The sequence below is a fragment of the Pyrgilauda ruficollis genome, unplaced genomic scaffold (assembly GCF_017590135.1).
Source record: "Pyrgilauda ruficollis isolate IOZ18807 unplaced genomic scaffold, ASM1759013v1 scaffold23, whole genome shotgun sequence".
Classification (NCBI taxonomy): Eukaryota; Metazoa; Chordata; class Aves; order Passeriformes; family Passeridae; genus Pyrgilauda; species Pyrgilauda ruficollis.
Window position 1 is genome coordinate 6,203,824 of NW_024522539.1, and position 13,200 is coordinate 6,217,023.

Consider the following 13,200-nt stretch of genomic DNA (forward strand, 5'->3'; position numbering starts at 1 on the left):
GAAAAAGTGGGGGGAGCCCTGCTAGGATGAACAATAAACACAATCCAGTGCTATCTTCCTGATCCCACTGCCTTGCAAAGAAAAGCATTAGCAAAATTTGTCCTTGGGTTTGTGTTATTTTGTATGCTGAAAATCAGCACTTTTCAGTTAATTCTGATTTTTCAAAACTATAATTTACTAATGAAGAATTATGTCAGCCTGTGGTTAATTCCACCATGAATCACAGGAGATTCTTGTGCATTGAGGTCCCTTTTTGTGCTTCTATGCTGACATGAGTGATTTAGTGACACATAAACCCCATCCTGTGCCAGATCTTTCTTAGACAAGAGAAACAGCATATTTTTTTACCAATGGGGTTTAATACTGAAGGGTTAATATGTGAGCCTACTTAGCAATGCAGGGGACAACCAACACTGCCTAATCTAGATCAGCCATGTTTTAAACACTTTTTTGTAAAGTTTATTATTAACCTCTCTTCAGAAATCAACAGAAAAAAAAATTGGCAAAACAACTTTTCAGCCTCCTAAGCCTCCTACAGGGCCAAAAATATATGTGCTCAAAAGCATCTTATTTTGGAGCACCACCACCTCATTGTCATGCAGGTGTGACTTGCAGAGATTTGTGCCTGCTGCTTGTTTTTATTGAAGATGGCTGAGGTGATGGAAAATGGGACATACTGCACCTCAGCTGGGGAGGAGTGGCGTCAGGCTTCCTCACCTTCATCTCTCTGAGGTCTTCTTGGCTTCTTTCTCTTTTTTTCCCTTTTTTCTTTCTTCCTTGCCAGCTGACAGGCCACTGTCTTGCTTTGCTGTGAGGTGTCAGCTGGCTGAAATTCCCATACAAAGCTTGGCAGGTGCCAGGGTACCACCTCCTGGACTACTTGGTTAAGGATGGATTGTAGAAAAAAGTCACTGGAGTACATTCTTTTTCATAATTTTTTTTTCTGGGCCTCCAAATACCTAGCTTGTGGTTATCACTTAATTCTATGATACCTTCTGCATTGTTTGTTTTTGTTTAAGTTTTAGAACAATCATCTGCAAATTGCAATTCTTAGTGCTCGTTTATATGCAGAGATTGCACTGATTTAACTGGCAGATTTTTAAATCAACTCAGTTAATTCGATGCAACCCATATGTGTGCAATTAACTTAAGTCAGTTAAGAATCCTCTTCAACTCTATGGATGCAAGCCACATTTAAAAAAGGAAAGGATACAGGAATTAGAAACAGGCTAAAGGACATAGATTAAAAAGCAAAGTTTTAGTTAATGTGATGTGCTTTCATCAGCTGTCAGGCACTATTCCTAGTTTTTCATTGATTTACTGCTTTGCTGCATGAGTGGCTTCACTTCTCAATATCCCTGCCTGCAAAATTAGGATTTGCTGACATCGCTTGTAGGAGGATAACTGGGGCTGTTTGGGAAAATATTTTTCAGGATTTTTTTGCTTTTTTTTTTTCATCCCATGGAAAGCTTCAGCTTTTCTATGAATAATGGATCTATCAAAACTGGAGACAAATCTTCCCATTTAAAAACAGTACTTCCATTTGGAACTGTCATCACTGCGCCATTTGGGAGTTGTTTGGCTGCTCTTGTGCAGGTTCCTCCAGCCAAACTACAACTCCCATGTTGCATCATGATTCTGCAGCTCGCTGAGTAGCTGTCACAGAGCCCTGATGCTGCATTTAGGGAAAATGTGCCCCCCTCATGGAGATGCTGAAAGAGAGGAACAGGTACCTAAGAAACCTCAAATTCATGTTTTCTGAGACATATCCTTAACTCCTTATCCTTAACATATCCTAGTTTTTATGTTTTGGACAGTAAAATTTGGAGTTTTGACAGAAAATTCAGAGTTTTCTGGGGATTTGGTGTTGGACTGGTGAGGAAAAGTCAACATTTCTGCAAAAAGTCGATACTTATAAGAGCTGAAAAGTGAAATTTCCACTCAAAACCAGCATCTAAGAATGCTTTTCTAAGGCTTTTTTTATTGAATAAAATATTTGAAGAGCCTCACAAGAGACTCTTGAGATGACTCCATGTTGTGGATGAGAACCCAGTTTTTATTTGCCTGAATCTTTATTTGCTCCTTCATAAAACAGCACAAAACTTTTATTACTTCAACTTTTCTCATAGATGACAGTGCAAAGTGTGGGCAACTGCAGGTGAATGAATTATCTAATTATTATTTAATGATTACTGCTATTATAAATAGAAGAAATAGAAATGGGCTGGACATCCTTTGGAACTGGGAGGGAGGCTGGATCACCCCTGACAATGCTGCTTGCTCACCTTTCCAGCAGATCAGGTGAACTCCTTGTCTTATTTGATGATGACATTGGCAGCATTAGCTGGGGTGAGGCAGGTCTCGTTCTGCATCTCCAAGTGATTTGTGGCCAAGTGTTGCTTAATGAAATGTGTCCACAGAGAGAAAAGGAGCCCTTCTATCAGAGGCAGAGGATAGAGATGCAGTACGTGCACAGACCAGGAAGAGCACGGATTGCATCATTTATCTTGGGAAGCAAGGAATTGTCCATTGTGACAAAGTCAGTCAGACGCAGCGAGTAAAACGCTGAAGGTTCATTACCCTAATTAGTATCAGTGCTCAGCTGAAGGGAGGCAGGGAAAAAACTGGCAGAGTGATAGCTCAGGATAGTGTTTGTCCAAGAGGAAGAATTGTGCATCATGGATTTATCAGTCAGTGCTGGGAGGGGAGGGTGGTGCAGCAGCCACTGGCTGAAATGAGACAGGGCATTTCACTGGCACCCAGGTAGCACAAAGTGTCACTCAGGATGTGAGTCTGGCATTGTGTGTGCGTAAGGTGTCACAAAAAAAACCAGAGGAGAGTAATAAAAAATTTCCTCTTAAAGGCCTGGTTATAAAATAAATAGGCAGCATTTCACAGTGCAGTTGAAAAAACACCATTATTTGGTACTTTATGGGGATCTCTTAGGAGAAGCTGACTTTTTGGCCTTTTTTTTATCATCTGGCCAGTTAAACACGGCCAGCCTGCTTTGTTGATCCAATGCTCACTGTGATCTTTAATCCTGATTAAAAGCAGTTTGGTGTTTTGAAAACCAGATGTGGTGCAAATGAGGTTTGAGGACAGTCAGTGTTGCAGTAGGTCATGCATAAATAAGGATGGGAGTGTGATGAGGACTTAAGAATGAAATACACACTTGAAGAAAAGAGATAAGGAAGAGGGATTGTAGCTCCTGAACTCCCAGCTGTTTTGGTTATGTTGGGAAGGTAAACTGTTCTTGAGCCTGCTTCTATTGTACACATTTTAGCATTCATGTTGCAGTCAGAAGGAAAGAGAAGGATGGGAAACAAATAGTTAACTGCAGTAATGCTGATGGCAACTGTTTCATTGTAAAGCCTTCAAAAATTACATTTTTCTGGTGACGTTCCATTTCTGGAATAGTCATTGGCATCACAGGGCCATACCAGGATGCAATGTAGCCATTATGATTTCAGCCCATGGGCTTGAACAAAGTCAGAGTCCAAGCCAGAAAATAATGGTTACATTTCTGACACCCTCCATTACAATATGAAGGAGGGCTTTACTGCTGCTACTGCTTCCTCCCATCACCAGTCTTGATCTCTAAAAAGATTTAAAATTAAGAGAAACAAAGGATTTTCTATCCATCTTATATATATTTTTTTCCTCCATGTTGCTCTGAGTTTTCTGAATGGCAGGACCGTAACATCTTAATAAAAATATTTCAGTTTTCATCCTAGGCTGCTGTTATTTATAAAACCCAGCATGCTGTGTCTGGTTGAAGCTGCCTCATGCTGCTCAATGGCATCTTGATGTTTACTTGTGCCTGCTGCCCTTTATACAGATACTCTCATCCTACACTGGTACTGCTGTCTGCTTTTAAGGTGCACAGTGAATGGTGATGCTTTTCTCTACATATCAAACATGATGCATCCCTTTAGATTTTATACTTCCCTGTGCCCCAGGTGCTGTTATTATCAGTCCTGACATCATTCATTCAGTATGATGGCTCCTGTCTTTCCTTTTATCTGTTATGGACAGGAGACCGGGAAACATTTTATCTTCCAAGCACAGCAACATATTTTCTTTAAAAAGTGACTTTTCTCTGTCTCCATTTTATTCTTTCTTGTCTAATATCTTGTGTATTATTCTTATCCCCAATCTCTTTACTACACAACCCTTTTCAGTTTTGTTTTTCCAGTGTTTCTGTCCCTCATGCCCTGCCATTTTTGTATCTGTGTAGGACACAAGCTTATTGCAGTACACTGGAATGTTCCATTGACCTTATCAAGGCTCATGTTAGGACCAGGTCTCTCCATCCATACACATGACTTGTGCAGAGTTTTGTGCAATTTCTGAGGTTACTTTGCCCTCAAAGACAACATGTCTTGGCTATAAAAAGGTAGAGGAGGAGGGAGGATTATAACAAACAGATCAGACTTTTGAACAAGAGAACCACAGTTTAATTATTTGAGATATCTCTGGGTAGTACACTTGGGTTGAAGATATGTAAAAATTAGCAGAATTTCAGGTACTTTATATAGAGCCACTGAAGTGGTGTTTTTTACTGGATTTTTTTCTGGCAATTGTTTTTTAAGCTGCCATTAGTCCCATCCAAGGTGGTATGTAGTCTTCCTAATGCTGCAAAGAAGAAAAGACATGTAAAGCATTTAAAGGAAATATAATAGCTTGGAACTGTGTTGTAAGAAAGGCCTTTGATTTGAGTAGTGAATTTCATTAAATCCTGCCAAACATTCAAAGCCAGTCTCAGCTCTCCAGTCCCTTTATTTGCTATCAGCATTTGAAATCAGCTTAATATTTTACCTTCATCCTTGGCTGCAGAGCATAACGGGCAAAACCATTATCTGTGCATGTCATCACTATGAGGAAAGAGGGAGAAGGAATGAAGGGATAAGGAGAAACAGGACTGGCAGGGAATTGGCATGTTCAAAAGTAAACAGATTTTAGCAGAATGAAGGAAGGACAGAGCAGGGTGGGAAAAATCAGCCTCTTGTAATTAAATTTGAGTTATGCATGTCCTTAAGAGCTGTGGATACAGCCAAGCTGAGGGCTAATATTTAAAGCTTTAAAATGAGCAGAAATATTAATCTTTGAAGGGACAAAGCTGAACTTTGTCTTCAAGCTCTTGGCTCTATGTAGAGATGATATCTTCTTTCCAAACAATTCATAAGAACTTCCAAATTATTGTTTTAGAGTTGGATTACACTTCTTAAACTAATGCTAAGCACAACAGCACCTGTGAACTGCAGAGCTGAGGATTGTCTTGTCAGTCACCTCTGAAAAAAGTCACATTTTGTGTCAGAGCAACAGAATTGGTAGATTGTATTATGGAGTTGATTAGGAGTTTTTCTTTGTAACATATCATGGGATTTCTTTATAATTGCTGAAGGAATAATCAACATTTTTAGAAGCTTTTAGTTTAGTCTAAAAAATAAAAATTGAGTTTGGCAGTGGCTTAATATTAATCTCTGTATTTTCTGAATCCTTTTAGCAGTTTCTATTCCCCTTTTTTCTCCCTTTATGTTGGACTCATCCAGGGGGTACCAAGGCATTTTAGCAGAGGGAAGTGTGGATGGTTTGAGCAGGCACAAACTAATGTCAATTCCCACAGGAAAGAGGGGTGTAGTAGGTTTGGGGTGTGACCAACAACAATATTGAAAAGCTCTTTCTGTAGGTGTGAAACAACAAGACTCCTTTTTTTTTTTTTTTTTTTTTTTTTTTTTTTTTCCTTCCTTGATATTAAACTAAAACACGGGAATACAAGTCTAGCTATCATTCTTCCCTTCATAATGAAAATTCGGTTATTATTCTCAATTAGTTTTGCTCCCTGGTATAACTGTGATGGAGGAAGGCATCACAACCTTACAACAAAGAAGCGTTTGGATTTTATTTTTTTGCTGGTCATTGGAGAAGGATGAGTTTCTTTATGCAGTCCAGTGACTGTCTCTATGGCATTGTACCTGTGGAAGGGAAGCTGTGTAGGCACACAAATCCTTGGCAGAAATACAGCTGCTAATCTCAGCTGAACAGCTGTTGTCCTGAAGATCAGGAGAGGTGAGCCTAAAGGTAACTTTAACTGAAGAGCCCTTAGAAAACACAACAGAAACTGTCATGTTTTCATGCAGAATTTTTGGCAGAAGTCTCCCAGCAGCATTTGCTGACTTCCCAAGTGTTAGCTGTTGCTAGTGTTTTCTGCTTTGCTGAGTGAGTAACATGGGAAGTATGGATTATGAGGAAATAAGGGAATTCAGATAACTGAAACTAGACTAAATTTGGAATGGATCTTGTTGCCAGAAACCCCAAGATGTCATTAAAGACCTTGTTTTTATACATTAAAGATATGTGAAATATTCTTAGTGACTCATTATTTGTGTCTTCCATTTTTAACCAGTTCTCCATTATTCTCACCTAATAAGACAGCCTTTATTTTTCCCAAGCATTTTGCAAGGCATTGATAATGCCCAAGATACCACATGCAGCACACCCTAACCTCTATCAATACGACAGCAGAACCAATCTCTATTAGTACGTTTATATTTTAATTTGTTCTAAGAGGTTGGTGCAGCAAAGCTGGATGCAACGCCATAACTAGAAATTAATCCAACATTTAGGATATTTTAGCTTTTTTGAAGAAGCAGCATCCCAGTTTTGCAGTGCCATCAGAAGCATTCTAGTGGATAGTTTGGAGATGATGAGGACCTACCGCAATATCTCATATGCTAGAGAGTGGATTCCTGAATTTTATCACCATGCTGTGATTTGAAAATTATCAACCAAATTACAGCAAATCCTTTGAAGAGTGTAAGGCTCTGATCCACACAGTCACTAACAAAGGAGATTAGTTGAATTTTTCAAAATTGCACAGTGCTGTACTGCTCCACATGGTCAAGTATCCTACACAATCTTCCACTGATCATTGAGTCAGTAACAGAACATGTTGTAACTAACTCGGGGAAACGATTCCTCAATGCAAACCTGGGATTCTTATTTAGCTTTTTATCCAGCCTTTGCAGAGATGCTGGATAATTGTTCTACATAATGCTCTAGCAGGCATCATGATCTCCTTGATGGGCTTTAGATAGAGACATTTCTTGTGAGTAGAGAAGCTTAAATGAGACACCCAGCTCATCTCATTTAAGTACATTCATGTTTCAGACTGGTCAATGAGATTTGAGTGCCTGTCTTCAATTAGAATGAGTAGAAGTTGGATATGCTTGTTTGCTCTGGGGGTTTTGAGAAGCCTGTGCTCTATGCAAGCAGCATGAATTTCATAGCACAGAGTTTAGAATGTTTCAGAAGACTTCTTTCTAAGTGGCCTTTTGATTTATATCTTCTTAGGTAAGTGAAAAACTGCATTTATTTGCAGGACAGCAATTATGTGAACCTTAGATGGAAAGGAAAGTAAATAAATAAAACTTAATTAGTAAAATTAATATACTATAAGAACCTGAAAAATATAATATGGATTATTGGTTCATTCCAGCCCAATGTTCAAAACCATTGTATCTGTGTTCTATTGACATTCCCTGTCCTTGTGCCCAGGGCTTGCCAGGATTGGAAATGCTTTGGAATCAGCTATTGTTTTGCCAGTTTGTGATGTGTTGCTTCCTGATTTCAGCCTTCGTTGTTCACTGAGTGGAGATGACCTCAACAGGCAGTGGCTGACCCCCAGTTCCCAGCTGCATCCAACAATTTACCATGCCAAAGGTCTCCTCTATTACCTGCGCAGCATTGGCCGGGCTCCTCTGGTGAGTCTCTTCCAGGTTCTTTTGTGTGATTCTGTGACTAGATTGATTATTGTACTTGTGTCGACAGCTTTGTTAGGGAGCTGGAGTGATTTGGGAGCATCATGTCCTGTTACACTTTCATCTTGTGGAATTGTTTTGAAAGCCTTGAATATTTATCACCTACTGAGTCTTCTAACCAACAGCTCCAAATTTCAGAATCTCTGTATAACTGGAATAAAAATGAGAAAATTAATTTCTGACAGTTCTTTATATCATCAAAGTGCTCAAACTAAGCTAAATATTATGAGTAAGTTATTGCTATGCTCATGGAAGCATTAGTAGCAATTCCAAAAAGATTTAGTCTAAATGGACAGTGCTAAACCCCATGTAATCACAAAAACATAGGAAGCAGCCCTCAAAGTGTGTGAACCTCCCTGCTGCTTTGTTAATGTGGAAAGGACTGGGTTTGGAGGCTACCAGAAATTAATGAGATGAGTCTGGGATCCATCCCATCTGCTCAGTTGCCCAACAGAAGGAAAAAACAGTTCTGAGACCCCAGGAGGAAAACCACAAGGAGCTTCAAATGCTGACAAACAGATGTGGGTACGGGGACTGGCAGGTTTGTTGGTGATAGCTGCAGCCAGGCAGGAAATGTCCAGATGCACCAGAGTCCCTCTGGGTTTGGTGAGAAAAGCCCCAAACCAGGTGAAAATGTCTGTGAGCTTCTCTGTGAGAATTCTTGCATAATTTAGTTTTTGTCTAAGCTGACAGCCCTGAAATTTATCTCTGTGCAATCTGAGGAGTATTGCTGAAACTCAGAGATGCAAATTGAGTCACCAACATTTTCCTTTGGCTCAGAACAGTATAGGATGAATCTTGTTCTACCCTGTAATTTGCTGTCTGGTCTCTTTTAGTACACGACCCTCCTTGTCATATTGAGATGCATAAAGTTGAATACTCAATACAAGTTTTCATCACTGTTGAGTGAAGGGAGACTATTGATCCTACCATCTCCCTCACTCACAGACTGCATGTCAGACTTCATAAACTGATTTTTCTTTGCCTTTGAAGAACACATTGATTTTAGTTTATACATCCTCAAAAATGCCTTTTCCCTCCTGCAGAAGAGTGTTTGGGGGTGGGTTTTTTTTTGTTTGTTTTTACTGAGTTTTCTTTTAACCTATAAGATCACATGGAGCCAAGTTCACTGATAGCCAAATGATTTCTGTGAGCTGATTTGGTTTAATTTATCCTAGGGATGTACAAGCAGTTTCTTCAAAGCAAAGAAAAGCTGCTTGAAGGAGAAAAGCAAAGAACTTTAGCAGCCCTTCAAACCAGGGCTACTTTAATTCTTCAGTCAACAAGAAAACAGCCTGTTAAATGGAGTTTTTTTTACTCACCTGTTGCCAATGGGAATCCTGCTGAGACCAAGAGACTGGGACATTGCAGAGAGTCTTATTTCTAGTGAAGAGCAGGATGCTCTAAAAGGGGAAAGGAAATTCCAGTGGAGCAGAAGGCTCTGAGCAGAGTTTGCTGCCTCTCAAAGTCATTATATGAAGCTTGGAAACAAGCACAGCCTGCAATAATGTACTCATTGAGAGGAAAAAAGCCTCTAAGCATGTCTACCTCAAAACTGGCATTTAATGTTCTATGACAATGTTATTACGAAAGAGACTTGACACAAAAAAGAGAAGTGATTTCAAAAATTTCAGTTTTCCAACAGCTTTTCTTGCTTTCCACTTATATATTGCTTTTCTTTTATTTTAAAAGGCACCTGGTTCTGTGACTCATAAGGAGAGTTGTTTTTGAGCTAGAAGGCAGTCCTTACCTTTAGGATGATCAGTGCTGGCAAATAACTTCAAATAGATTAAAAAATTGTGCATGTCTTTGAGTCATATCCCAGTGAGTGCAAGCTTGGGAGTCTGCTTTGTGTGTCTCAGTGTCCCATCCATATGGAAGGACAGGCTGAAGAAAAAGCACTGGGAGGTGCCAAGTCTGCTCAGTGCTTGCCCAGACATATCCCAGGAAGAAATTCAGTGTTGGGTGCTCAGACTCCAAAATATCTCTTAGCCTTGGCTGAATGGTGAGACAGAAGCTATGCTGTGGTGTGAAAATCAGGCAGAAGGATGTACTGTAGAGAATAATTGAGTATAAACATTGGGAGTGACTGCAGTATCCAGTCAAATTAATTAAAATGTAGCACTATGCAAGTATTTTCAGTGTTTTCAGTGGCACTGATGCTTCTCCTGTGGAAGCTGGTGACACTCAGTGAAAGATTCCATGGCCTGAACCAGCTGCCATATTACAGAACCTGGCTTTAGTAATCTTTTACCAGGAAAGGAGTCTCAATCCAGATCTGTCACTAAGAACCTGTCTGCAGGCTTCTTGAGGTGCACAATTATAGACTTGCTACTTATCAGGCAGCCTCACTCTCTGATCATCCCTGTGTGGTTTCTAATAAATAATATTTTAGGCAGATAATATATTGTCTTTTGTGTGTTATAATCCTGTAAATTGGCAGGTAATTGATACCCAGTTGAGCTAAGTTTTCTGCCTTGAAATCAGACAAAAGCTGTAAAATTCTCTTTAATATTCATAGAAATACATTCTAGGTGGTAACTGTGGTTAACCTAAGCTAAGACTGTGTATTGCTGGTAGCTTAGATGAAACACTAGCTGGAAAAATGTCTGTCATTAAGAGAATTAATAAATGCAGCTCTTTGGAAGGAGACATTTCAGGATAATTGTGTGTGGATCAGAGCTGCTGCTGGGTAGGTGGCTGTTCACATGCTCCAGGTGTGGAACCTGCAGCCCCTCAGCCCCACAAAAAGATCTGGAGGCGATGGTGGTGTGGGAAGGGAAGCTGACAGGACAGAAACCAAAGGAAACAGCAGCATGTAAGTTATGGGATGTGTATAATTGTCCATCTGACTGGTTGTTATGTGTGCCTCAGCCCCCCCAGTGTCAGAGGAGCTGAAAGAATGTACGTGCTCAGTTCCCAGATAAATAAACTCCCTGACGTGCTGCAGCTAAACTTAGTTACTGTGGAGCTGGTAAATAAGCAAACGAGGGTAAGTCTTGCCCTAACAGTTGGTAGAAGAAGCTCATGTTCTCCATCTGTTTCTCCCCTCTTGTGTATGTATTTAGGTAGGAATATGGGTGGGAGTGTTGATGTGCTGGAGGGTGGGAAGGCTCTGCAGAGGGACCTGGACAGGCTGACAGTGAGTGCATGGCAGTCTCTCCTCCCAAGAGACAACTGACAGGACAAGAGGAAATGGCCTCAAGTTGTGCCAGGGGAGGCTTAGTTTGGATATGAGACAGAAATTCCTTCTCTGAAGGGTTATCAAGCATTGGAAAAGGCTGCCCAGAGCAGTGGTGGGTTGCCATCCTGGAGGTATTGGATAGATGAGCAGCTGTGGCACTTGGGGATGGGGTTTAGTGGTGGATTTGGCAGTGCTGGGTTAATCATTGGACCTGATGATTTGAGAGATATTTTGTAACCTAAACAATTCTATGATTCTATTTTTTTGCACTCCATATTTCTCCCCCTTCTCTATGTGGGTCCATAATTTTTCTCTACCTTCCTGCACACATTTGTTTGTCTCCAACACAAGTCCTGGGAAACAGTTTCAATGAAATCTTGAAGCTCCTTTCTACTCTACAGTGAATGCTGTTGGTTTAAAATGAAATAATTCCTTCTCTTTAGAGATTCCTATATTTTCATTGACAGATTTCTGAATATTCCTGATTAAGACATGGAGAATATATGTAACAGCCATGTGTACATCGACTTCATATCTCAGAGGGCACTGACATTGATTATTCTTTAAGACCTGGGTCAATATTTGCCTCTCGTGTCATTAAATTGTGATTTTCATTTCCATGGGAATCAATATCTGCCTATAAAGGCAATCAAAACTTCCGCTAAAATGGGAATGTGCCTTGTGCCTCGTTTATATGACAGCTGACAGGAGAGATGGATTGGATAGACAGATAAATTAGTGTGGAATGAGATTATTTGCCTTGAATATGGGTCATTTTCTGTGCTTGACTTGCAGGAATTCATGCAAAGGTCTGGCCATACAATTGCACAATTATATTTTCCTGAAAATTATGTAGCATGGGTTTTTAATTTAAAGAAGACAAAGCAATGATTAATCATTTGGGAAGGCATAGATTTCAAGGCTCATGAGGTTAAAGCTGGAGCTGAGGAGTTTAGAAGCAGAAGGAGCCTGAGAAATTGCTCTGTTGTGGTATCAGGAGTTCTCATGAACCCTTAGGTTCCTGAGTTGCCATGGATTCTTGCACAGGTGTCATGTTTATTTCTGCTGCAGACAGAAGTGCACTAGGCTTGACTCTGGACCCCTGAGATCATGTCAGATCAAATAAATAAAGCAAGGTACAAGTGACTAATGAAGTCTGACACAGGTCAAAAGCATGGCCCAGAGTCTAAGCTACTCTGAAGAGACCTTAAAAAAAACCATTAACACCTCTCTGCCATAGTCTACTAGTGGATATTATGAAGAACCAAGAAACCTTTCCAATGTTCAGCATTTTGCCTTATTTTTTCCTCTTTCTCTAGGTCTTCTGTGACTACCATGGGCACTCCCAGAAAAAGAATGTGTTTCTCTATGGCTGCAGCATCAAAGAGACCTTGTGGCAAGCAGGCTGCATGGTTGACATAGCAGTTGTCACAGAAGATGTTGGCTACAGGGTAGGTCCTCTTGGTTCCTTCCTTAATTAGCAGCCCATATGTGGTTATATATATTTAAAATATTTAAGATAAGGTCACCTCAGAAATTTTAGCAATAGGATGCAAACTTTCCTTGCTCCAGAGAATTTTGAGTCGCATGTAATATCTTCATGCACCAGATATTAGGGACCCAACTACTGTTGGTGTATTTGCTATTTATTTCATTTCAGTAAAATGATGCACTGTAACATTTGGCTACATGCTAATAGGACAGAGATATTTTTGTGTGTTTTATAATTTCTAAATATGCGTACAATTTTGTCCTCACCATCCTACCCATGATATGAAAATAAATAGGAATTATGTAATTTTAACTGAGAAGATGATGGTGTTCCACAGTCCTACTCAACTGAATTTCTTCATCACAAAATGCTCCTGGTCCCACTGAAAATATGGGATAATTCAATGGATGCCAAACAAATCTATCATAGTGAAGCTATCTCCAGAACAAATGTTTGGTGTTACACCTAAGAAATTTTTTTTCTTTTTAGAATAAGAAAAAATTCTAAAATCTATTTTATTTCTGCTTCATGGGCATGTCATGTTCATCAAACTCTCCCTTGGATTTCCTGCCCATCTCTCTCTTCTTTTTCCTTTTTTTTTTCCTCTCCCTACTTTCCTTTTTTTTTTTTTTTTTTTTTTTTTTTTTTTTTTTTTTGGTATCTGTTTGAATAATATTTTCCTATTAAGTAAGTTATTTTCAGGA

General features: G+C 39.6%; 1 protein-coding gene across 1 annotated transcript in view; it reads left to right on the plus strand.

Moving 5' to 3' along the window:
* The window catches only part of AGBL1 (AGBL carboxypeptidase 1), a 266,761-nt gene that overhangs the window by 130,117 nt on the left and 123,444 nt on the right, over positions 1 to 13,200 (plus strand). The window contains exons 19-20 of the mRNA XM_041469320.1: positions 7,634 to 7,763; positions 12,324 to 12,455. Coding sequence (XP_041325254.1) covers positions 7,634 to 7,763; positions 12,324 to 12,455 — 262 coding nt within the window. The remainder of the gene's footprint in view (positions 1 to 7,633; positions 7,764 to 12,323; positions 12,456 to 13,200) is intronic.